Raw genomic sequence first — 26,078 nt, 5'->3', positions numbered from 1 at the left:
TTTTTCAAGAGAATTAGGGAGTAATTGGAAGCAGCAATGGGGAGCCCGACATATGAAAAAGAACACCCAGCTATATGCTGCAGGCCAGAGTTAAGCATCCTGTATCCTTTCTTTGAGCTCAGAACAGGGCAAAGCTAGTTGGGTTGCCATGGTGACCAACGCCATGTCTCCGGGCTCATTAATCCTGTGTTCCAAACGAAGCACTTAGCCGTAGCTTCTGAAAAAATGCAACAAAGCTCTGCATACTGAAAAGGGCACATTCATGGTAGGCAGGGGAAAAAGGTTTTCAATTTCATTCATTAAACTTGAGTAAATAATTTAATATCTTTGTGCGTCAGTCCTCCTAGCTAATGAATAAGGATAAATGCTTAATGGAAAATCCAGCCTAATACAGTTAACAGCAGCAGCTTTACATATAAAGGAAATTGATGTTGCCGGTATATATGCATATGAAGAGGAAAATGGAAAGGAAAATAACATATATTAAGCATCTACGATGTGGGATGTCAGGTACTTTAAAATCAAATGTCTCACTTAATCCTTGCAACAGCCCTGTGAGGTGCATATCATTCCCTTACCTTGTGGATGAAGAATCAGAAACTCAGAGAGGTTAACTAAGGCCCTGCTTCACACAATTGGTGGGATTCGAGGAGGTCCGGTTCTGTCTGGTTTGGGTCCACGAGGCCCGCACTATGCCTTGCTGAAAACTGCAAGCAGCTTATCTTTCTGGGACGCTTGGCTAATTAAAATAATTAGGAGAAAAGTTTGTCCTAAGGTAACATTGCCTATATGAAAGAGAAGTTTAAATGCTATTAGAATTCCATTAGCTTAAAAAAGTTCACTACGATTAGATGTTTTTAAAGGCTTTTCTTGAAAAAACAATATGAGAAGACAGCTAGTTATATTAGAAGTGTGTTTAATGAAAAGATGAGAAGAACTGTCAATGCTTCTTCTAAAATGAGTCCCCCCAGAATAATTGTTTATCCCCACTTCGCGTTTCCCAGTACATGGATCTGGGGTTGCAAAGCAGACCCTCCACACAGAAGTTGCTTTTTTTCCTTCTAGGTCTAAAGACTTCATTTGCTTTTTCGGGGTTTGCTCCAGCTAAGGTGTAGATAAGTGATTGAAAAAGATATATTAAAAATCCATTAATTCATTTTCCTTAAAATTAAACTCTTTAATTAAAAGCAACACTGATCAATTTCTAATTTCTGCCTCTAACAATGTGATACAGCAAGGTTTAAAATAAATAGAAACAACTTCGTGCAAGTTAAATATCCCTGTCCCTAGACTTAGTTGTTAGCATTTTTTTCTCCAAATACTAATTGTTGAGTTTCACCTATACGACTATGCCAGGTCTATTTTCTTAAATTCAGGGTGCTTACTGCTTCCCCAGATGACTCCCAAGTGCGTCTTCAGAGGGAAAGTGTTAATTCCAGCCTTCTGTCCCCTGTCAGTGTTAAGAGGTTTTTCTGCCTGGTTCTCTCTACTTTACATTCTCCTATCAAAGGCCATATGTGACTCGCGTTGTGAGTTTTCAGTCTGGGCATGTTATCTTTGTTTTATAACTAGAAGCATCTGAAACCAGAAATCGAAGGAGGAAGTTTTCATGGGCTTGCACTACTTTATTTTTTTCCTGATTTATCAGCACGTCTCTAATTCGTTTTTTACGCAGAGGAGTCTGGATCGGATTATCCCCCGAACGTTTTAAACACCCTTTAGTAAAAGATACCAGATTTATAAACAGAAACGCAAGTGTTTTCTTTGTAATCTCCCAAAGTAATAACTAATGGAGGATAATCTAAACAATTTTAGAATGAGACTCAAGGGCCCAGATTTGGAGGTAAGATGGTTAAATCAGAATCTGAGGCTCCCAGCTTAGTTTCTACTAAGCTAACCAAGAAAACACGCCAATAGGAAAAATGGTAATAACAGCATTAGAACGGGAAGCTAAGAATCAAGCATATGCCAGCTTCCTGGAGAAGTTTCTACTAACTAGAAAGTTAATCGGAACAGAGTGGACCCCTTTCTTTTCTGAGATAAAACATCCTCTGATAATCAGAAGAGGTATTAGCCAACCTCCCCTGAGAGCCACGGAGGGCCCGATACTTCTGGGGAAGCCCCTAGAGGATCTTTTGCTTCCATTCACTTGCAGCTTTGGAAGTCCCAGCAGCCCTCAGAAACATCCTTCAATTAAAAGGGCCACAGAACCGAGTGGTAAAGGCAGGGAATGAGGTCACTTCTTGCAAACAAAGTTAAATTCACCTGGGTGGGAGCAAGACGAGAAAATTGATTAAGAGCCCCAAAAGAAAAGTCGGCCTGGAGTTAATAATTAATAACAACCACCACCACCACCACCACCACTAGATATGGCATTTCTATTACCATAATTCACAGCTATTCTATGAGAGTCATACTATTATCCCATATGCAGATTCGAAACGCTGAGCTTTAGATAAACGGTTAATGGGAACACCAGGTTTTGAAGACAGAATGACCTCAATGGAGAGTACTTGCTTTCTCCACTAGGTGGTGCTGCTTCTCCTTTGCTACTTCGAATCCTTGCCAGGAACGTAACAGTTGCCTTATTCTGTGAAACTGTCCCCACTGTAGACTGGACATATCAATCAGTAAACCTGCCATTCATGGGGCTTAGGTTGTGATGTTCTGTAACACTGGATCCTACCCCACCAGAGCTGATAAAACCAGGGTGGGGGTCAAATATGGCTGAATATGAAAAGATGCATTCAAGTACAGTGCTTATGAACATAAGTACTGGAGTCAGAGTTTCTGGGTTCAAATCCTGATAACACCCCCCCCATTCTCTCTCTACATGAGTAACCTCTTGGAATCTTAGCCTTCATTTACTAAATGGGGATGCTGATCATAACCCAAGCTGATTCTAGGAAACTCAAACAAGGTTTGTGGATTTTCATGTGTGACTCTTTCCCCACCCCTTACCTTTGTATCGTCTAGAAATGCATTTCCCAAAGTCCATTATATTAAACATTGATTCTGGGACTGTTAACAGGTATTACAAAAAAACAGTTCCTTCCCCATTGCTTCTCGGCCTTTTGGCTAAGATCAAAAAGACAGTTCCTCGGTCAAATAGATTTGGGAAAACACATGTTAAATTAGACAGAGATCCTCACCTGAGGACTCTTCAGAATCTTTCATATGGTAATGGAATTGTACATATACAAAGGGACACAGATCTACAAATTTATTTAACCTCACCGTCTTTATTTTTAGTGCATCCTATAGTACTAATATGCCACACAGCAGACTTTGGGAAATACTGGCATAGAAGAGTGAAATTGGGGCTTTTGACTAGAAGCAAGAACAGAATTCAGCCCTGAGTACATCAGTCTTCCCTCCAGTGTCTAATCCAAAGGCACGCTCTGTCTCACGGTAGTAGGCAGAATAATGACCCCTCAAAGATGTCCTCATCCTAATCCCTGGAATATATGACATTCTACCCTATATGGCAAAAGGGATTTTGCAAATGTGATTGAATTAAGGACCTTGAGATGAGAAGATGATCTTGGATTATCCAGGTTGGCCCATCTCCTTAAAATTGGAGAGCCTTTCTTTGGCTGTGGTCAGAGGAAATGTGATTATGGAAGGAAGGTTCTGATCTCTGAAAGAGACTGCACCCTCCATTGCTGACTTTGAAGAAGAACGAAGGAGCCCATGAGCCAAGGAATGCGGTGGCCTCTAGAAGTTGAGAAATGCAAGGAAACAGATTCTCCTAGGGACTCCAGAAGGAACACAGTCTCGCTGATAACCTGATCTTAGCTCACTGTGTTAGAGTTTTCCAAAGAAACTGAATCAACAGGGGGCAGAGGGAAGATACTGGTTGATTAGTTTTAACAAATTGGTTCATGGGATTGTGGAGATAGGAGTCCAAAAACGGTGGGTGGGCTGACAAGTTGGAGACCAGGGAAGAAGTACTGTCTGCTGGCAGAATTCCTTCCTGGCTCAAGGGAAGGCTGTCTTTGTTCTATTCAGGCCTTCGATTAATTGGATGAGGTGCACACATTATCTGCTTACCCAAAGTCCACTCATTCACAGAAATATCTAGAATCATTTTTGACCAAATATCTGGGCACCGTGGTCCAACCAGGTTGTCAGACAAAATGGACATCACACCCATGGAGACCAACGTTGAACTTCTGACGTACGGAACCATGAGATAATACACCCGTGTTGGTTTAGGCCACTGAATCTGCTGTAAGTTGTTATGGCAGCAGTGAGAAATGAATACACTCACCTTCTGTCTGTTATAAGCATTGTCATCTACTGTATCACAAGTAATTTCCTACTGAGGACCTGGTCATCTGTCTCTCGGTTTTGGTCCATTTCCCTCATTCCATCACTGGGGATGGATTTCAATGATGTGGATTCCCGACCCAAACTCACCCGTACAGCTCGGGGCCACCTCAGCTCCCACAGCCTGCTTCTCACTCCAGGTCAGCCATCTGCTCTCCTGATCACATCCTGGCCTTTGCTATTACTCCATTATTTTCACTTCCTATCTTTTCAAGCTTCATTCCTTCAATTGCTCTTCAATGTTACCCTGATTCCAGTTCCTTGCACCTCTCCTATCCACCTCTCAGCTGCTCCTTGAACCATTTCCCTTCTCTCCTTAACCTGGGCTTCCCGGTCGATACTTGAACTACGATCTCACCAACATGGTGACTCCTTTGCCACAGCAGTGCTCTTGTGGGCTAACACAGACCTGGGCTAATATACCTCTCCCTACTCACTGTTAAATACTTATAAGAATACATTAAGATTTACCCCAAAAATCCTTCAGCAACAACTATGTAAACGAAATATACGAACAAACTACAAGCCAAAGAATGAGTGCAAGTTCTATTAATTACATCATCAAAGGGAATGGATTGGGATGTATATTTTTGATGAGACGCCACATGCTATACCTTCTTAAATAAAACAAGACAGATGGCCCCACTGCCCCCCCCCCCGTCCCCCCCAAGAGTTAAAGAAAGAGATTGACTCACACATTCGGTGTCTAGTTTTAGGGCGCACAAATTCTCCTTCCCCTTAACTTATCAGTCTAAATCCATTGAGAATACAACTCACAGCATGCTACATGTCAGGAATTAGAGAGAAGATCTTGTATTCTCAGATGATTAGTCAGTCACTACCTGTCTTACAGAGCTCTCAAGTATGAAGCTGGTAAAAAAGAAGTCCAACTGGGAGTCTAAGAAAAATATGCTGGCCCACAGGGAAGGATCGTTACCCTGACAACTCAGGAAAGGATAATTCTGGAACTGCCTTTCTGTGAGAAATAGACACAAATTTTGAAGCCCTCTGCTTAATTCCATCCAAAGTTTGAAGGGAACATGGCCTATATGAAACGTTAGCAGATAAGGGGCTGACATAAAGGCAGAAATGCAAAGGGAGCTGTGAGGGGAATCTTGTCCTTCTTCCCTCAACCTCAGGGCCTGTCTTCAAGCTTTGTGTAGTGAAAAGTCTGGTTTCCCCAGCTTGGACATAGACCCTCTCACACATAGCTACCCCTGGGTAGAATAATTCTAATTCTCTACAAATTGCATTAGCAGGTAGTCTTTTGCCCTCACCCCCTTTGTTGATGTGAAGCCCCAGCAGCGACTTACCTGTGTTCACGCTGACCCCTGAGCTGGGCCTCATCACCCCTGCTGCCGCTTGAAAGGGAAGGCCCACTGTTGCCTGACAAACTTGTCCTTGTGCAGTTGGTTTCTGCTAACCTAATTAAGATCCCACTAACTGTCTCCCGCTGTGAGTCCCACCCCCACCCCCTGAATTCTGCCTCAGGACTGGGGGTACTGTTCCCATTCATTCCTCATCCTCTTCCTGTCTCATTCCAGTCCTGCCTCCAAGCAGCCAGGGCCATACCCCTCCACCCCTGAGGTGGGCCTAGGCCTCCACCCATTCTGAGTCCAGAACAAACAGAGTTTTGTCCCTAGGTGGAGGAAGAAATCATTATTCCCTCTCTCCAAATTCCTGGCCTTTAAAAAACAACAGTCCAACAAACTTCCTGAGGATTAACTTCTTTCTCAGTTGAATGACAATAGCAGCATTCATTTCCCTCAGCAGAAACACCATCCCCAATCCTGAGATATGGTCTGACTTCATGAGCCCAACAAGATTAGTGCAAAATAGTATGATAATAGTACATTTCCCGAAGTCTGAGTTATTCAGTCTTATCTGAAAATTTGCTAAATTTTCATCAACGTGGGGAGGTTTTTTTTTTTTTTGAATTAAAAAGATAAAAAATAAAATAAGTATAAGGTGACTGAGCTCAGTGCCGGCATCTGGATTGTTCACGTCTAGAAAGATATCTTTTTCCTCAAGGTTGAGTAAATTAAAAATGAACATAAGAATAAATAAACATGGGCTCTATGAGGAAAAGTCTGCATCCCCAGGGATGAGAAGCAATATTCTGAGGAGTTGGCAGATAAGCTTTGATATGAAAAAGATTCGCTTCAGTAGACAGAAGGAAATAGTTTGTGATATTTGCTTCCTGTTTTCAATATGTTTTAAAAAAATACAGGTAGCTGTTAGAGAAGAAACTTATGAGAAGAGACCATGTGAAAAACAGCTTGGTTTATATAGCATTTATAGAGCTAAGCCATTTTTCTCTTTCCTCGCTGGCTTACTTCAGTCTTGTTTCCTGGATTTGTATCTTTTCCATTTTTAAACATTGCTGGGCCCCAGGGCTCAGTCAAAGACATGCGTTTCCCACCTTGGGGATCTGATCTAGTCCCACGGCTTTGGATACCATCCAACGGGGTTCACTCCTGGGTTTGTGTCTCCCAGCCTGACCCTCTCCTCCAAGGCCCCGCTCCTTTGGCCAACTACCTGTAATCCATCTCCGCTAGATGTTGAATGAACACCTCAAACCTACCACGTCCAGACTGAAACTGCGTTTCCTGCCCCTGCCTCCTTCTTAACAAATGATAATTCTGTTCTTTCCAGGGCTCAAGCCCAAAGCCTAGGAGGCGCCTCCATTTCCTCCCTTTCCCTCATTCCTCACACCTCGCAAGAACTGTTGGTGCCACCAAAATATATCTCCAGTCCGACCACTTCAAACCGTCTACACTGGGGCCACCCTACCCCAGCCACGTTATTTCTTCTTGCACTACGACTGCAGACTTTGAATAATGCCCCTGCTTTCGTGCTTTCCGTTTATTACTGTCCGCCCTCCGCACAGCCAGTCCAAGTGATCTTTACAAAAGGTAAATCAGACCATTTCCCGCCCTCTCATTCGTTCCCTTCACGTTTAGCATGTGGGTGGTCTAAGGTCTTTTCTGTGGCCTGGTGAGCCTGACATCCTCTGGTCCCTGCTGGCTTCACCAGAGGCATTTCCCACCATTCCCTCTTCTACTCACCTCTTTTGATGCTCGCATTCTCTCCATTTTCTGAACACATCCAGCTTGCTCCTGCCTACCTCAGAGCCCGTACCCTTGCTGTCTCCTTCGCCAGGAGAGCCTTTCCCCACACACTTCAGATGGGTTCCTTCCGTGCTACACTGACGTCACATTCTCAAAGCCTTTACATGAAATATGTCATCTTCTTCCCTCGTCATCCTCCATGACTTCACCCAGTTCTATTTTTCTTCATCACACTTCACTACCCGTAACTTTATACATGAGTTAACTTTTTTTTTGTCTGTCTTCTTCTCTAACATATGAATTTGAAGTTAGAGACATTGTCTTACTCACTAGGTTATTTCCAGAGCCTTGAACAGTAGTGGGTACATAGTAGGAGCTCAATAAACATTTGTTGAATGAATAACTGTACCACACACTAGGGCACAAAGACAAATAGATATAGCATCTGTTCTCAAAGATCTTAAAGTGAAGAAAAAAGGCACTCAAACCTGTTATTCATTAGAGTGAGATATACAATTTTTAGAGTGGAGGGACAAGTAGCACAGCCTGGGGGTAAGGAAAATCTTTTTGGGAAGACATGGTGCTGGAACTTGAAGGGTGAGTCAAGAAGAAATTAAGGTCACTGCAGGCCAAGGAAACGACAGAAGCAAAGGCCTGTGGGTGTTTGCAAAGAACTACAGGGTGCTCAGTAATTAAAGCAAAGTGTGAGACAGAAGATGGCAGCACGGAAGTCTGGAGAAGCAGAAGCCGGATGTTAGATGGTTTTATCTCTTAGGATAAAAAGTTTAAACCATATCATATAGAAAATGGAAAGCTCTTGCAGGCTTCTAAGAGAGATGGCGGTATGGTCAGTTGTGTATTTGGGGGATGGGGGGATGGAGTGGCTGCGTGATGGACTTTGGGGAGGGTATGTGCTGTGGTAAGTGCTGTGTATTGTGTAAGACTAATGAATCACAGACCTGCACCCCTGAAACAAATAATGCGTTATATGTTAATAATAAAAAAAATGAAATAAAAATAAATAAAATACATTACTCTCAGCATCATGGAGGGAAAGGCAAGTGTACAAACAAGGCAGTGGTAATAGGATAAGAAACAATGGTGCCAACATGTGACGATCGATGAGAAGGGCCCAGGGGATGAGAAAGAAGGAGGGATGGGGGGGGTGAATTTCGGACTTTCAGGTTGATTTGCTGGGGCCACAGCAGCACTGTTGCTGAAATGTAGCTTACGTGAGTGCGAGGATTAAGTAGGAAGAGTTTAGTTTGAGACCTGTTAAATTTTAGTGCTCCAAATAGTTTTGTTCAGAATGCAGTTGTACATACATAATCTGAAACTCAGGGGTCAGCTCAAGACTGATCAGATATTTCTTTGGAGCCATTTCTTTATTGTAAGAGAATTCACTTACATACAATGCACCCATTTAAATTCAATGGCTTTTGGTATTTTCACTGAGCCAGGCAACCACCGCTACAATTTTAGAACATTTCATCACCCGACATGAAACCCATACCCCTTAGCAATCATTCTCCATTTCCTCTAACCCCTGCTCCCCACCCTTTTAGCCCTACGCAACCACTAATCCACTTTCTGCCTCTATGTACTTGCTTCTTTGAGACTTTTCCTATAAATGGAATCCTGCAATATGTAGTCTTCTGTATCTGGCTCATTTCACGTAGCGCAATGTTCTCAGTGTTTTTTGAAACTGTGAAATGAAACACTGCATTAGTACTTCATTCCTTTTGGTTGATGATTAATATTTCGTTGTATTCCTATAATACATTTTGCTTATCCATTTAGCAGTTGATGGATGTTTGGATTGTTTCCATCTGGGGGTTATTATGAATAATGTTGCTATGAACATTCCAGTGCAAATGTTTGTGTGGACATATGTTTCATCTCTATTGGGTAGAGATCCAAGAGTGGAATTGCTGGGACGTATGAGAGCTTTGTGTTCAACTTTCTGAGGAAGTGCTACACTATTTTCCAAAGTGGTTGCACCACTTTACATTCCCACCATCAGCGTATGAGGATTCTCATTTCTCCATATCCTTGCTAACACTTGCTAGTATCTGTCTTTCTGAACACAGTCATCCTAGTGGGTATAAGGGAGTATCCAAGTGTGATTTGGATTTGCACTTCCCTGATGGCTAATGACACAGAACTTCTTTATGTGATTATTGACCATTTATATATCTTCTTTGTAATGAGACCTTGTCCAAATTGGGTTATTTCTCTCCTTTTTGGGGGGATACATAGTTTATTAACTATAATGATGGTGAATTTATTTTAATGATACCATATAATTAATTTTTTAAATATGATACCATTAATTTATTTCAGTATTTTAATTGATATGATTTCTTCTTTGACCCATGGGTTATTTATAAATGTGCTTTAATCTTCAAACATATTTTGGATTAAACTTGTCTTTTTTGTTACTAACTTCTAATTGTGTTACGGTCAACAAAATGGTCTGTAGTGATGCCTATTCTTTGATGTTTTGAAGATGAATTTTTGACCTAGTTAGTAAAGAATCAATTTTTGTGAATGTCCCATATAGCCTTGAGAAGAATGTGTACCTATATGATTCTCATATAATTTTGAGAGTCATCTGTTCATAGATGAAATGAAAAGAGTAGTTATGACAGCACAGTAAGAAGTACAGGGAGAAAATGATGATACCCAGTGTGAAATAACACAGTTTAGGGATTGAGAAGAAGAGGAATCATATGAAAATCATGAAGGACTATCCAGAGAGGGAGAAGAGAGCATTCTAAGGAAGCTGAAAAAAATAGAATTTTGAGAAGTGAGTTGTCAACACTGTTGGGTACAGCGAACAAGTGTAGTAAGATGAAGATTGAAAATGGTAGACAGGAATGATCAACCAGAAGCCGCTGGTGACTTTGTCAGAACAACTCCAGGGGAGTGGCAGGAACAGAAGGTGGGTTGTGATGGGCTGAGGAGATTGTGGGTGGTGAGGAAATGGTACAGAAAGCAGAGACTTCACTTTCAAGAAGTTTGACTAAAAAGATGAAAAGAAATCGGCAGGTACTTACAAGGGAGAAAAGGGCTGGGAGAAGCTTACGTATGTTTATAAGATGATGGCAAACAGTTGATGGAAAGAGAGGTGTTGGATATATAGTAAAAAGATAATTTGTGGAGCAACATTCCACTGCTGCACGTATGATCAGTTGCAAAGGTGGAGACATTTGTCTCATACCGGGGGGAGACCCCTCTTCCCTAAAATGAAAGGGAGAAGGTAAAGGTGAGTATTGAATTGGTCAGCCATTTTGTTTAGTTTACTACAGAAACCCGGTTCAGCTGTGGTCGTGACAACTAGTGCTCGTCAGTATCCACTTATCTTCCTCCCCAGGCTCCTGGAAGTCCGCACTTCCTAGTCTAGTCCCTTTGCGGATCCGCAGGATCTTCTGCACCTTCTGCTTAATGACATATAAACAGAGGAAATGAGTCACTTCCAGGTAGTAAAAAGCCCATGTAGGACTTTGAAAGTCTATTTCTCCTCATGGTGTTGTGACAGTGGAGGAAACCTCAAGCAAAGACGGTGAAGCCACAGGACCGAGGAGACTTCATACAGAGGGCAAATAGAGGACATTGGTTCTGGAACTGCAACACACTGTTAAGATTGAGAAATATACTTTTATCGCATCAAGCCACTGAGATGTGAGTGGCATAATTACAACAGCATAATTTGTCTATCCTGATGAAATCCTAGCCTAAGGAAAATTTAAAATACATGGGCAATCCAGTAAAAGTTGAAGAACCTAGCTAGGGGAAGGATAACGATGCAACTAGAGTCAGTAATTCAAACTGACTTCGAGAGGGCAGAGCTGCATAAACCTTCCCACAGGGAAGCCACAGCCAGAAGGACCTGTAAGATATTCGGTAATGGTAATCCAGTCCACCCCAGGAGATTTAGGAATTGTGAGTGTGAACGTGTCGGATGGGGCATCTGCAAAGGTATTGCAGGATGATATCAGGACAGAGAGAAAAGAAAGACTGAGCCAGATACCTACGTCTTCGTTGCAAATGGGAGAATGCCTGGGAGTTTGTGAGATCGTCGATAAGAAAGAATAAAAAGTCACCTCGCTGGGTCATAGAAACCTTAATGGATGAGGGGTTGTACACAAGGGTGAGAGAGTAATGGCTCAGAAGACCATTGTTGATCTAGAAAAAGGTAGTTCTCAACTCCAGACCCTGGAGAATGTGAGTGTTAGAGACAAGGGGCTTTACAGGAAATGGTCTTTCATTTAAGATTTCATTTAAGACAAGACTATGAAAGATACAGGAAATATATTTGCTATAGATTGTAGATTGAAAGGACAAAATTGAAACTAGAACAAAGCAGCCAACTGAAAATACGCTTTGGTGACAGTTAATAACAAACTTGACACTGCACAAAATTGCATCCTTGACAAAGAAGCAGACTTGAGAAACAATCCCAGAACACGCAGAAAATGAAAAGCTCTGAATATGAAAAAAGAAATCTAACCTTTGAATAATAGATGTTTCTAAAAAATGCTTGCTGTTAATAACAAGCGAGACAATATATGTAAAACTGTTAGTGAGTGCTCGAAAAATAGCACACGTGATGAGTATTTTCATAAAGTACATTTCACAAATGTACTGTCTTTTACCTGCACAGAAGACTACTCAAGCCCGAGCATGGTGAAACTGAGGCAGGAGAACTTCAAGCTGAGGAGGGAGGCATCTCAGACAAAACAAGGAGATAAGTCTAAGTTTCTCCCTGAGGTCAATAAATTAAACCCAATTCCTTCGCAAACCCTTATGATGATAACCTATGATAGTATTTTCTCCTTCTCTACTATGCCCTCATACATACTGCAGGCCACTATCACCAGAGACTAACTGCATTTCACCCCATCTTAGGATTTTTTCTAAGAGAAGTATAATTTTTAAAGGTGATGTTAAAAAGAAAGCCATGAATAATGTACCATGTTTTCACTCGTGCGTCTGAGGAGTGGGGTTTAAAAAATTGGGAGAGGGAGTTTCTTATCAACTTGATAATTAGGGGGTGATGAAAATTTTAAGCAAAAAAAAAAAAAAAGGTTTTACAGCTTTCAATTGAATATGACCAATATTTAAAACCAGGGTAGGAGAAAGAAATTCTTGTCTAAAAACCACTTACTCACGCAGAGATGAAATGGGTAAGTTTGGTTCCTGGCAAAACTCATGAAACAAAATGAAGTCTAGATATGTCTTCGATAAAATATTCAATGTTAACAATAAAAAATAACAAAAGTGTACAAAGGAGTGAATAAAAGAAAGATTGCTTTTAAAGGAACAAAAAACTTGGTGGTTTGTCATTTCTCCATAATGTTTAATATTAAAAAAGAGTAGAATGAACTTATGGAGTATCATGGAGAAAATTACCCAAGAATTCCACACTCTTTCAACGTTATTTTCAATGTATGATGACAACAGAAAAATATTTGAGTTCTTAGAAAATCTACCAAAAGTTGCCCTAAATGAAAAATTCACTAGATACATGACTATTAGCGGGACCGGGCAAAATACGTGGGATGTTATTCATACAAGAATTTCATTTTTGTTTTCCAATGTCCCTTTAAATTATTCAGAGGGTCTAGTTTTTCCCCTACTGTGGGAAGAAAACTCAGGTGGGTCCATGTCTTCTCTGGTAGGTAACTCTTAGGTAAGAAAAAGTTATATAGTGACTTTAAGTGTCAAAAATCTCCCTCACTTGGGGCGCCTGGGTGTCTCAGTCGTTAAGCATCTGCCTTCAGCTCAGGGCGTGATCCCGGCGTTCTGGGATCGAGCCCCACGTCAGGCTCAAACTCTGGGAGACTGCTTCTTCCTCTCCCACTCCCCCTGCTTGTGTTCCCTCTCTCACTGGCTGTCTCTCTGTCACATAAATAAATTAAAAAAAAAAAAATCTCCCTCACTTAAGAAGCTGGACATCCAGGGCTGATAATTCAAACTTGACTGAAACTCTCCTTTCCCCTTGCTCAAGTGCACTGCAGACTGGAAGCACCCTGTTGGGGAAGGGACACATACGCTCTTTCCTCACCTAGCACTTCTATGCCTTCCTACCCATTTGACTAATAATGGGTTCCAAACCCTTGCAGAGCTGGGGTGGGGGTAAAGGGAGGAGAGATCAAAAGAGCAGGAAAGTTCTTCTAGGAATCTAGCTTGGTCGACTTCTGAATCTGGCAGATGTTTAAAGGACTCCAATCAGATAAACACAGAGAAATAAATTAAAGTAACTATAGTTTGGTGATTAAAAAACAAATGCAGTAGTCAAAATTGCATTAGAAGGATCCCTTTTACTTTATTTTTTAAAAATAAATACAAGATAAACAAGCAGAATTAGAGTAATATATTTGAGGAAGGTGGGAGGCAAACGGTAGGTAGGATAAACGAGGCGTGAGTACCTTTTTTCCGTGCTGTCCTATGGGGACGCGCACTGGCCACTCATGCCGCCACGCTGATTTCCTCGAACATGTGGCCAGCTCACCACTGTGACACCCCAGCCTGCTCTGACTGAGGTGGAACCTTTCAGGCAGCTGGTGAAATTCTAAGGTTAGTGACTAACCTGCCCTTTTTCCTTTCTTAGAGAGCAGGTAGTCATTTACCACTTTCCCACTTGTGCAGAGGATTCATAACATACCATGCACTGGCTGCAAGGACTCAATTTAATTTTTCCTCTGTAGGCTGGGGAAACTGCATAATTTGTTGGGTCTAATGCAAAATGAAAATATAAGCCTTTTTAAAAAAAATTACAAGGAATTTCAAGACGGTGACAACAAAGCATTAAACCAAATGTGGGGCCTTCCAAGTGAAGGGCTCTGTGCAAAGCCAGCCATGGTTGGGGATTACTGGCTGCATTGCAATATGGCTCACGCTTCTGCCTTTCTAGTTAGAAATGACCTCAACTTCTGGGGGGCGCCTGGGTGGCACAGCGGTTAAAGCGTCTGCCTTCAGCTCAGGGCGTGATCCCGGCGTTATGGGATCGAGCCCCACATCAGGCTCCTCCTCTATGAGCCTGCTTCTTCCTCTCCCAGTTTCCCTGCTTGTGTTCCCTCTCTCGCTGGCTGTCTCTATCTCTGTCAAATAAATAAATAAAATCTTTAAAAAAAAAAAAAAAAGAAATGACCTCAACTTCTAAGTCATAATCATTTAAATACTGTTTATTACTTGAAAAACTTTTATAAGTAACCATGGATAAAACATCAAAGACCAGATTGAGATTGCAGAGCTAAATATAATAACCTTACAGCTTTGACAATGTAAACTGTAAATGTCAGAAATGAGGTGTGTAAGCATAGGAGGAAAATAGCTTGGAGATAACCTCACTTCACCTCAAGGAGGTGGTGGAGATAATGTAACAAATTCATGGATAGAGACCTCAGTGCCAAAAAGTTTCAATATTCCAACAGAAGAATTAAAACATGATGAAAAGAACAAAAATTGGAGGAAGGATTAGTATGAATAAACAAAAACTTACCTTTTATATCAGAAAGTCAAGAATACTACCTAAATTTGATAATAAATAGATGAATCGTAAGTTAGCTAGAGTTATGGAAAAAACTGCCAAAAGAACTAAAAACGAACACAGTTAAGAGAAGTGTCTTTGTAGATGCATCTATTCTAGGAAATTGTTGATCAAGTTCTTCTATACTCTGATTTTTTTAAACATGTGCCCTGATTGTTTAATACAAAATACTAGAAACTTTTTAATAAAAATAAGTTAACCTCGGAGAGAGCTCTGGTATAAATTTATTCAAGAAGATGGTTGTATGAAAATCATGTGTATTCCCTTATTTTGGTTCCCAGAGCCTGCCGGTCGTATGGGCAGCACTGTTGAAAGGCACACAGCTGCTCAGTGACGAAAGGTGATTTTGCTTATTAAAAAGCATACTCGATGATTTTTTAAAAATCCAGTAATGTATACCTTCTAAAGTATATCCAATGTAAGATGAGAAAGCTTAGAAACAAAAGCAGAAGAAGATACACCAGGATACGTTCGTACAAAAGAAATGTAGGCAAGTTTTCAAGGAAAGATGATGGCATGGCCCTTCTCCCAAAATGAAAAAAAGAAAAAGAAAGAAAGAAATTAAAATAATAAAAAGAGTATTTTCTTTTTTGCTTAAGTGTAGGTTTTTTCTGTTACAATGATACTGGATTAGGGGCGCCTGGGTGGCACAGCGGTTAAGCGTCTGCCTTCGGCTCAGGGCATGATCCTGGCGTCCTGGGATCGAGGCCCACATCAGGCTCCTCCGCTGGGAGCCTGCTTCTTCCTCTCCCACTCCCCCTGCTTGTGTTCCCTCTCTCCCTGGCTGTCTCTCTCTGTCTAAATAAATACAATCTTAAAAAAAAAAAAAAACGATACTGGATTAAAATATTTAAAAAGGGCATCAATATGCCGCCAATAGTAAAACCAAGAAATATTTTAACTTTTTGCTACAAACTTGATAAAGTGTCACATTCAACTAGATTGGTTGAAGTGAAAGAATAAAATTGAGACTTCTCACATGGCCTAAAAGGTCCAACACCATGCTTGTAACTCTACGTTCTATCTTTCTTCCTCTCACTTTCTTTCAGTTCCTTGAACATGTCAAGCTTATTCACCCATGTGGGCCTTTGTACTCGATGTTCCCTCTGCCCAGAAAGCTTTTCTCCCTCATAGTTCACAGCTACTCTCAGGTCAGAGGTCACTTCCTCGGTAGCCAGCCCTCGTGGTCCCCATCATTGCAACTGGTTTTATTTTCTTCATTGTATTTGCAACTCCCTGAAATGATCTTGTCACATATTTCCTTGTGTGTTTATTTTCTTTCTTTCTTTTTTTTTTTAAAGATTTTTATTTATTTATTTATTAGACAGACACAGCCAGCAAGAGAGGGAACACAAGCAGGGGGAATGGGAGAGGAAGAAGCAGGCTTCCAGCGGAGGAGCCTGATGTGGGACTCGATCCTGGAACGCCGGGATCGCGCCCTGAGCCGAAGGCAGACGCTTAACGACTGCGCTACCCAGGCCCCTTGTGTGTTTATTTTCTAACTCTCATCTAGTGTGGAAGTGACTTGATAGTAAGGATCTTGACCGTAGTGGACACTGGTGTCTGTGTGTACCTGACACAGAATAGAAACAGTGTAAGTATTTATGGAACGAGTGAATGAGTCTTGAGATGAACACTTGATCCCTGTTATTGAAGAGAACATTTCAAAAAATGGATAAAACGTTCCATGTTGAGCTGGTTGGGACCAAAGATGTTGGTGGCCTAAGGGAAAGTCAAAATCTCTAGAGAATCCAGAAAACGTAGATTCCTCATGTTTGCTCTTCTAACCTAGAGGAAGTTGAGAGGGGCTGGACTGCAGATAAGGAAAAGAGGATCAATTCAAATGTAGGAGTGGGACGAACTGCTTCCCAGTGCCATTTTGCTGGGGCATTACATAAAACAATAAGGTGCATTCCTGAGTCAAGGAATAATTTAAATCTTGGGAGTGACCCCCTGACAGAGGTGCTGGTCTCTGCCATGCAGAATGTTTAAGGAAGTTGTGCACAAAGAGAGTAGGAACAAAACCAACATTAGCGACTGTTCAGCTGGTGTTTACTTCTTCCAGCCTGCTGAAGGACTGAACAAGGAAGTGAGAACCACCAACACTGTGTGCACACTCAGGTGTCTGGGCAGTATACAGATCAGGCAAATTGGAAGTGGAGAATTCAAGAAGATGTCACCTTATTGTTTTAGATCTAACAGGAGGCTTGGATCTAATAGATTTAATGGAAGTCTTTTTTTTTCCCTAAAGATTGTATTTATTTATTTGACAGAGAGCTAGAGAGAGAGCACAAGTAAGCAGAGCGGCAGGCAGAGGGAGAGGGAGAAACAGGCTCTCTGCTGAGCAGGGAGCCTGATGTGGGGCTGGAGCCCAATGTGGGGCTCGATCCCAGGATCCTGGGATCATAACCTGAGCCAAAGGTAGACGTTTAACCAGCTGAGCCACCCAGGCACCCCTAATGGAAGTCTTGAAAGAAATTGTCTCATCAAAAGTTAATATGCTGGAAGGGCATTCGGTAAACATAGTGACCCAGTAGGGAAGACTGCCCATTCCCCCCCAATCCCAACTCCTACGCTTTTATTTAAGAAGGTGATTATTTAGTTGATTACACTTACCTTTTATTAACCTGGAATTTAACACACACACACACGCACACACACACACACGATCTAATTTGTGCTTTTACAACACTGTCTTTGGTCCCAATACTTTTATTAAATAGTGTATTATTTCTCCACTGATTGGCAATATCCCATCTATCATTATAGATGCTTTCTATAAATAGGTTTGTTTCTAAGCTCTACATTCTCTTTCACTGGCCCAGTTGTCTTTCTATGCATCGATCCTACATTGTTTTATTACAATTTGCTTGGATATCTGGTAGGGTGAGCACCTCTTCTTCACCACCTCTTCTTTTCTTCTCATTCTTTTTACCTCTCTTTTCCAAAATTGCTTTGCTCTTTACTCTGTGAAAATTCTGTGAAAAAAAATGTTTGAATGGCATCAAATTTATAGATTAACTCAGGAAACATTGCCATCCTTATAATACTGAATCTCCTATCCATGAACATAGTGAAGTGTCCCATTTATTGAAGTCCTTTGTCTTCAATCAATTCTTTATCATTATCTCCATAATGATCTTATTTATATCCTGAAAAATAAATGAGAAAGACACAAACCCCACTGAAAAATGGGCAGAGGCTATGAAGAAACAACTAATACAAGTGGGAATCTTGTTGTCAAGTCGAGAAGACATTCGGCTTATTGGTAACCAGGGGCATGCAAATGAAATAAAAAATACCATTTTACACCATATAATCAGTAAACATTAAAGAGTTTGATGGTATCGAGTTTTGGAAGTGATATTGAACCTTTTAACTCTACTGATGGACCTATAAACTGGTAGAACCACTGTTAAGTATAACTTAATGTAGTTAAAAATGCTCATACACTAATACTCAGTAATTTTACTTTTTTTCTCTCAAGAAACACCTGCACAATTTAAAAGATATCATTATTATGTAAAAGCTAAACAGCTGTCTTTAGTAGAGGAAGAGTTAAACTGTAGTTTAATTATATAACGTGAAGCTATTCAGCAGCTGAAATGAAGAAAAGATCAGCTCTCCGCTCAAAAACATAATGTGACTAATAAAAACAGGCTGAAAAATGAGATGCCACTTATATAGTTTCTATGAACACAAAATAATAGTGTATATGTTGTTTATGGATGCATATATGAGTGATAAAAGAACAAAAAGTATAGGGGGATGACAAAAAACAATTTTAGGATAGTAGTTGGTAGAGAAAGAAAGGGAAGAAAGGAGACATGAGCTGGATTTTTTTTTCTGTAAAATTTATCTTGGAAAACATAAAATCAAAGCAAACATGGCAAAAATTATCTGTCAGATATGGGTAGTGGCATATAGATGTCTGTTATATTTTCACCAATTTTCTGTGTTTTAATTTTGCATAATTTGTAAAACATCTTAGATTTGGGGCTGAAATAATACTAGATATTTAGATGTTGTAACACAGTAGATTTCTAACCTAACTCCATTTTGCATATAAGCACAAAATACTTTTGAATTGTAAATAGATATGAACAATTTCAAGAATGTGATTACGGCATAAATCAAGGCAAGATTGGACTTGGTTTTATTCAGAAATTTACCAATGTTTTCCCTCATTTTGGAATAACCTTCATTATAGCAATGGCCTTTCTGCTATTTGAATTACAATGCAGAACACCCGGGTCGGTTCAAATATGTAGCTATTAGGCTTCTACATATGGGTTTAAGCAAACCACTATTTCATTATGGCATCTAGGATAGTCATTAACATATTGAATTTTATAGTACATCATTGTAACATTTATATTACTTGTAACAATCATAACTATGTAGTGGTAATTATTAGAAATTACTTTCATTTTGCCTATATAGGTTAGCTAGTTATTGTATCTAGTTATTTTTTAAGATTTATTTATTTATTTTAAAGAGAGGGAACACGTGGGGAGGGGGCAGGGGCAGAGGGAGAGAGAATCCCAAGCAGACCCTGCACCAAGTGCAGAGCTGAACACGGGGCTCGATCTCACGACCCTGAGTTTATGACCTGAGCTGAAACCAAGAGTGGGACGCTCCACTCACTGTGCCACCCAGGTGCCCCTATTTATTTATTTATTTATTTTTTTTTTTAAGGATTTTATTTATTTAGTTGACAGAGACAGCCAGCGAGAGAGGGAACACAAGCAGGGGTAATGGGAGAGGAAGAAGCAGGCTCATAGCAGAGAAGCCTGATGTGGGGCTCGATCCCATAATGCCGGGATCACGCCCTGAGCTGAAGGCAGATGTTTAACGACTGTGCCCCCCAGGCGCCCCCCTATTTATTTTTTAAAAAATGAGATATGAAGGTAAATGCTATTATCTGTGGATTTCCTTGCAGAATAGGGAAGGCTGTCATAAAGGATTGAGAAGCACTGGGCTGGCCTCGTCTTCGGCCTCACCACTATCTCCCCATTTACTCACAGGCTTCAGGAAATCAAGTGCATTAGGACAGGGAGGAGGCAGGGGGTAGTTTAGGGATATGGTAGGGGATGTGGACTCCCTGAGTCTGGAAAGATAGAGAAATGGCAGTTTTTGTAGTGACAGAGACTTGCTCTCTGCTCCCACTGTTAAATAGCTCTTGAGGTGCCAGGAGTTGCGGGGAACGTGGACGCTCTGGAGAGGATGCTTCTGAGGGCCAACCCTTAGCCTGTAGGGAGTAGCAAAGCCCAGCAGATGGAGCCGCCATGATGACGGAGCGCCGCTGATCGGCCAACCTAACAAATGGGCACTTGAGGCAATTTAATTGTATTTGAAAAAAATGACAAGAAAATGTGAAGTCTCATAACTAAGACGGATGAAATTGAGTCTATCTGTTGGGGAGTAATGAAAGGATACTAACCCACAGTATGGGAGAAGAGAAAACATTTAATATTGACTGGCACTCCGTCCCTCAGTAACCCTGGCTTCACCATTATCTTTCCCCTTGGGCCTGGCCCAGGCGTTTCTTGCGGCCAGCTCTCACTCTTTCTGTTCAAATTCTCATCCTGTCTCCCCTCTTCATCCCATTCTTAGGGAACCCAAATCTCTGTCTTCTTTGCCTACAGAGAGAACCTGAAAAGTCCTTGTTCTTTATCATCAGTACCAATTAAAATTTGTATCTGTCTCCCCTACTAGCATCCCAGACTACTTGTGAAGATCATCTTGCATAAATTAAAAGGTTCATGAAGGCTCTCGCTCATTAAAAGTGACTTTACCCCGGAAATAATTTATCCCCGAATGAAATAATTTATCCCCTAGAATGAAAATTGCTGCGAATTTGTGGGAGGTATAATTTAGAATGTAAAGAAAGCTGTTGGAGAAACAGACCATATTTCTGCATGGAGAGACTCTATATTGTAAGAAGGTCAATTCTTCCTAAATTGATGTTTACACCTGAATAAGTTCCAGATGAATCAAATGTTAAACATTTTAAAAATATATAAAAAAACTAAATTATAATGAATCTGGATAGCAATGCAATCTCTGGAGGAGTAGGACACTCTAATATTTTTTTTAAAAATGGGGAAAATTTGACTATCGAAAATTAACATCATTGTATTTAAGAAAAATCAAAATACAGTGGTTAAAAATTTTGTAGCAATTATGATAACATAGGCCTATTTCTTAATTTAATGAAGGGTTCATATAAATGTAAGCAAAGCAGAAAGGCTGTGATGTATAAAAGGACAAACCTTTAGACAATTAACTAAAGAAGAAATACCACTAGTTAATAATTACAGAGAAAATGTTCAAATTCTAGTAATCAAATGAATTTAGATTTTTTTAAAAAGACCTCTTACTTCCAAACTAGCAAAAAATATATATATTTTTAAAGATTTTATTTATTTATTTGACAGAGAGAGAGACAGCCAGCGAGAGAGGGAACACAAGCAGGGGGAGTGGGAGAGGAAGAAGCAGGTTCCCAGCGGAGGAGCCTGATGTGGGGCTCGACCCCATAATGCCGGGATCACGCCCTGAGCAGAAAGCAGACGCTTAACCGCTGTGCCACCCAGGCACCCCAGCAAAAGAATATTTTTTAAATGTATAACAACATACTGGTGATTGAAATATCCCTGCTACGCATCAATGAGTTATATAACTTGCTACAATTATTCATAAAAGTCCTTAAAACAGGTCACACATTTCAGCTTAATGACTCAATGTGAGGAGAATTTATGCCAAGGAAATAATCTTAAAATTTCCATACAAATTTATTAATTGCAGCATTAATTATAAGACCAAAACGCTGGAAAAAAAATCCTCATATCCAACTGTTGGGTAAACTGACTTATGGAATATCATATCGTTCCTTTTAAATGACATTTAAAGGAATTCTGTAACAACATGGAAATGTTTATGGTAGTAAACTAAAGGCAATGTGGGTCAATAAAAATATTAAAATTTGTCTAAGCTAATTGTTGATTAGGGAAACAAACATTTAAAGACAATGACCTATCGCTACACACCCACCGGGTTGGCTAAAATTAAATAGAGCAAAAATACCAACTGTGGATGAGAACGTGGCCCAACAAGAATGCTCACGCAGGCTTATGGAAGTACAACTGGACCTGTTGGGCACCATCTAATAAAGGTGAAGGTGTGCATACCCAATGACCCAGTCATTCCATTCACAGGTACAGACCCCAGGGAACCCCCCGGCATATGAGCACCGGGGTACAAGAATGCACAAGAATGCTCATCGCAGCAGTGTTTGGAATAGCCTGAAACTAGAAATGCCCATCACCAGCAGGATGGATAGATTGTGGGTTCCTTGTGCAGTGAGACAGAGCACAATAGAAGGAACAAATGACAGCTTAAACATCACAGCATAGATTATTTTCACAAACATAATGTTGAATGAAAGAAGCAAGTCATAGAAGAATATGTGTTTATTATTTCACTTATGTGAAGTTCAAAAATAAATGAAATGAAACTCTCTTGCTTAGAGATGCATACAAAGGTGGTAAAACTATAAGAAATGTGGAACAGTCAGGAGAATCGTACCTCCCTCCGGCGGGCTGGAGGAGTTGTGCTGGGGAAGGAAAGTAGGAAAGTGCAGGGCTCCTCTGGCTCTGGGAGGTGTTCGATTTCTTGACCCGGGATGTGACTGAAGATGGAGACAGACACTGGAGCGATACATCTATAAGCCGAGGCACACCAAGGATTGTCAGCCATCACCCGAAGCTGGGAGAGACTCATGAGTCTCCCGTAAAGCCCTTAGAGGAAGCCAACCCTGCAACACCCTAATTTCAGACTTCCGGTCTCCAGAAATGTGAATAATTTTCTGTTGTTTCAAGCAACTTAGTTTGTGGTATTTTGTTACAGCAGTGCTAGGAAACTAACACATTATATTGTCACATTAAGAATTATTTATTAAGGGGCGCCTGGGTGGCCCAGTCCATTAAGCATCTGCCTTTGGCTCAGGTCATGATATCAGGGTCCTGGGATTGAGCCCCAAGCCGGGCTCCCTGTTCAGCAGGGCATCTGCTTCTCCCTCTCCCTTTGCCCTCCCTGCGCTTGTGCTCTCTCTCTCTCACTCACTTTCTCTCAAATAAATACATAAAATATTTTTTTAAAAACAGAATATTTGTTAAAAGTTTCCAAGAATTTATATTTGAGGTCTCTAATTTCTTGAATAAATCACAAAATCTAAAATAAAAAAGTACTCAAATCATCCTGCTTTATATATTCTCCGGGAAAGTTACACTCAAAGATACAATTCAGATATAAAAAATAAAGATCTCCTATTCAGAAAAGAAATCTATGTGGCACATCTAGTTGTACCAACAGGTCCAGGGTCAATTGTAAATGTCCAAGTACATTAAAAAATAAAGGATGTGGTTTGTTCCAAGTTGGCCTGTAAAATTTTCATCCTGACCCTTTGATTCTTTCCTTACTGGAAATTCTCCAGTGTCTGAAGTGACCCTGCATTTGGCTTCTGGGAAGCCATTCTTATTCATTCCATTTCCCTCCAGAGCAAAGAAGGGCTGACCTGGAAAGACATCTGACCCAAAGCTTCTCCAGGGAGGAATACTGATGCACATGGACGCCTCCGTGGGAGACCACCTTTGGTTATAATTCTGCTCTCTGCAAGCTGGGAGAACAGACAGCCTCTGAGTTTATAGAGCAAAGTGCCCTCAGAAACCTCACTGGGGGGCTGATTTTGTATAGGATGCTGAGCACGTGTGTGGGAATATTGCCCCTTCTAAGTAGGTTCCACCTGATCACAGGATGGAAAAAAAAAAAAAAGGCATAAAGGAGCAACATATGCAAAACAGATTTTTTAAAAATTCACAAAATGCAAGGTGATTTCTCTAGTCCTTTCGAGTTTTCAAATACAGAAAGAGAGCAAAGTACAGGGAAGATTTCTTCTAGAAAAATCATTAGGTAGGATAGTACAGTGGTAGGAGATTTTGAAGCCAGGCTGTCTGCTTTCAAACCTCCGTTCTATCGCTTCTTAGCTTGATGTCATTATTAGCCTCTCTAAGTACAAATTTCCTCATCTGTAAAACTAGGGTAAAAATTGCACCTATTGCAAAGGGTTGCTAGGAAGATTCAATGAGGCAACATATGAGAAGCATTTAGCTCAGAATGTTGCAAATGGTAAGTGCTTAATAAATATTAGTTGCTGAAATAATAATCATCACAGTAAAAAAACCTTTCCAGATTTAAACTTGAAGTAGCTATAAAAATTTCCAGTAGAATTGATTATAGAGTAGGCCCCCTCGGGGTCAAAGCGTTCACCCCATTAAATTAGGCAGAGAAGGAGAATTTCAGCTTCTTAAGTTGACCGTTCTGGTACTTAACATGCTCTATCAGAAAAATAAAATTCACTTCAGTTTCCTGGTGTGTTAGATAAGTGGGTCTTGTTAAGTAATTTCTGCGGAGCTTTCCAAACAGTACAAATTTGTATTTCTAACAACCGTTATCAGCCATAAATCAAATATGTCTCTAAGTCACTCTCCTTCTTTCAATGAGTATTTCTATTATACTGGCTTCTACCCCTTTCCAAGCAAAATATGACTTTTAGTCAACTGGGTGGTCACAGGGTTTGTGCTTTTTGTTTTTGCCCGGTTGTACTCCAAAGGAGCCTTAGACTTGGGTGGCTCTAGTACCCGCTGTTTGCAGTCCAAGCTGGGCAATTTCCATACACTAAAGTTTGCTTGGACCAAACTTTCCGGTTTCCCCCCCTTTGAAAGAGAAGAAAAACATGATTTAGTGAAACATTCAAAGAAATTGATGATACTTAAAGCCACTTGTATGAACTCCAAAGGGTTGCAATATAAACTTTATTTTCAGTGAAATTTGCTATTTTATCGATAAAAGCTATTTAGTTATAGGAATCCCTTTGTATTTCCCAATCCACCTGGGGATGAGAACTAAAACTCAACAGAGCGCTCCAGCTCTCCCGCGGAAATCCTCCGTTCTCCCCCCACCCCTACCCAACCCTGGTACATTTGCTGATTGTCCAGGAGGTGGCACTGTTGTTTCAAACGCCTGGCTTCCCTGGGGACCAACAAAGGACCCTGGAAAGAATGGCTTATGTAAGGCGGTCAGAGGTTAAAAGGGAAGCAGCGGGAAAAGCCTTGAACCTCGGGAATAATGGCAAAATATGTTTACGTAATTGTCTTCCTCAATCTCCCTTTCTAGGGGCCAACGTGAACATGAAGACCAACAACCAGGATGAGGAGACGCCCTTGCACACGGCTGCCCACTTCGGCCTCGCGGAGCTGGTGGCCTTCTACGTGGAGCACGGGGCCGTGGTGGACAGTGTGAACGCCCACATGGAGACCCCGCTGGCTATCGCCACCTACTGGGCCCTCCGCTTTAAAGAGCAGGAGTACAGCAGGGAGCACCACCTCATCTGCCGCATGCTGCTGGACTACAAGGCCGAGGTCAACGCCAGGGATGACGACTTCAAGTCGCCGCTACACAAGGCGGCCTGGAACTGCGACCACGTGCTCATGCACATGATGCTGGAGGCGGGCGCCGAAGCCAACCTCATGGACATCAACGGCTGCGCGGCCATCCAGTACGTGCTGAAGGTCACCTCTGTGCGCCCGGCTGCCCAGCCGGAGATCTGCTACCAGCTCCTGCTGAACCATGGGGCTGCCCGGATATACCCTCCGCAGTTCCACAAGGTGAGGCTACGGCCAGGGGTGCCCAGTGCAGAGCCCCGTAGTCAGCGGGGTCCCCAGATGCATCAGGGAGGGCTTGGCCTCCCGCTGGTGCTAACTTAAGCTTGCTTGAGGCTTGAGTCTCCCGCTAACTCCCTTTGACTCTCCAGCTGACCTCACATTGACACACACGACTCTGGCGACTGGGTCCTGGTCCAAGTCGGTTTGAAATCTGGGGCTGAGAGCTAAGAATGAGAACAAGAGTGGCAAATAATTTTTCGTGGTTCGTGCGAGCCCCAGTCAACAGCTCACAGCTTCTGCCGGGTGGGAGCTGAGAAAGACCAGAAAGTGACTTTAAATCTACTGCAGAGGCCAGTGGTGTCAGATGGGCAAATACTTGCCGTCTTTTAAGCAGAATGT

General features: G+C 41.3%; 1 protein-coding gene across 4 annotated transcripts in view; it reads left to right on the top strand.

Moving 5' to 3' along the window:
• ASB4 (ankyrin repeat and SOCS box containing 4) overlaps nucleotides 1-26,078 on the top strand; it is a 60,230-nt gene that overhangs the window by 21,171 nt on the left and 12,981 nt on the right. For all 4 annotated transcript variants that reach the window (XR_015724012.1, XM_045793206.2, XM_045793205.2 and 1 more), the window contains exon 3: nucleotides 25,192-25,682. Coding sequence is in view for 3 of the 4 variants with exons in the window: in XM_045793206.2 (XP_045649162.2) it covers nucleotides 25,192-25,682 (491 nt within the window). In the remaining variant the exon portion in view is untranslated. The remainder of the gene's footprint in view (nucleotides 1-25,191; nucleotides 25,683-26,078) is intronic.

Source organism: Ursus americanus, chromosome 3, assembly GCF_024610735.1.
Source record: "Ursus americanus isolate L20-20 chromosome 3, mUrsAme1.1.p, whole genome shotgun sequence".
NCBI classification, from domain to species: domain Eukaryota; kingdom Metazoa; phylum Chordata; class Mammalia; order Carnivora; family Ursidae; genus Ursus; species Ursus americanus.
The sequence above is the reverse complement of the archived record's forward strand: the minus strand, read 5'-3'. Positions and strand labels throughout refer to the sequence as shown.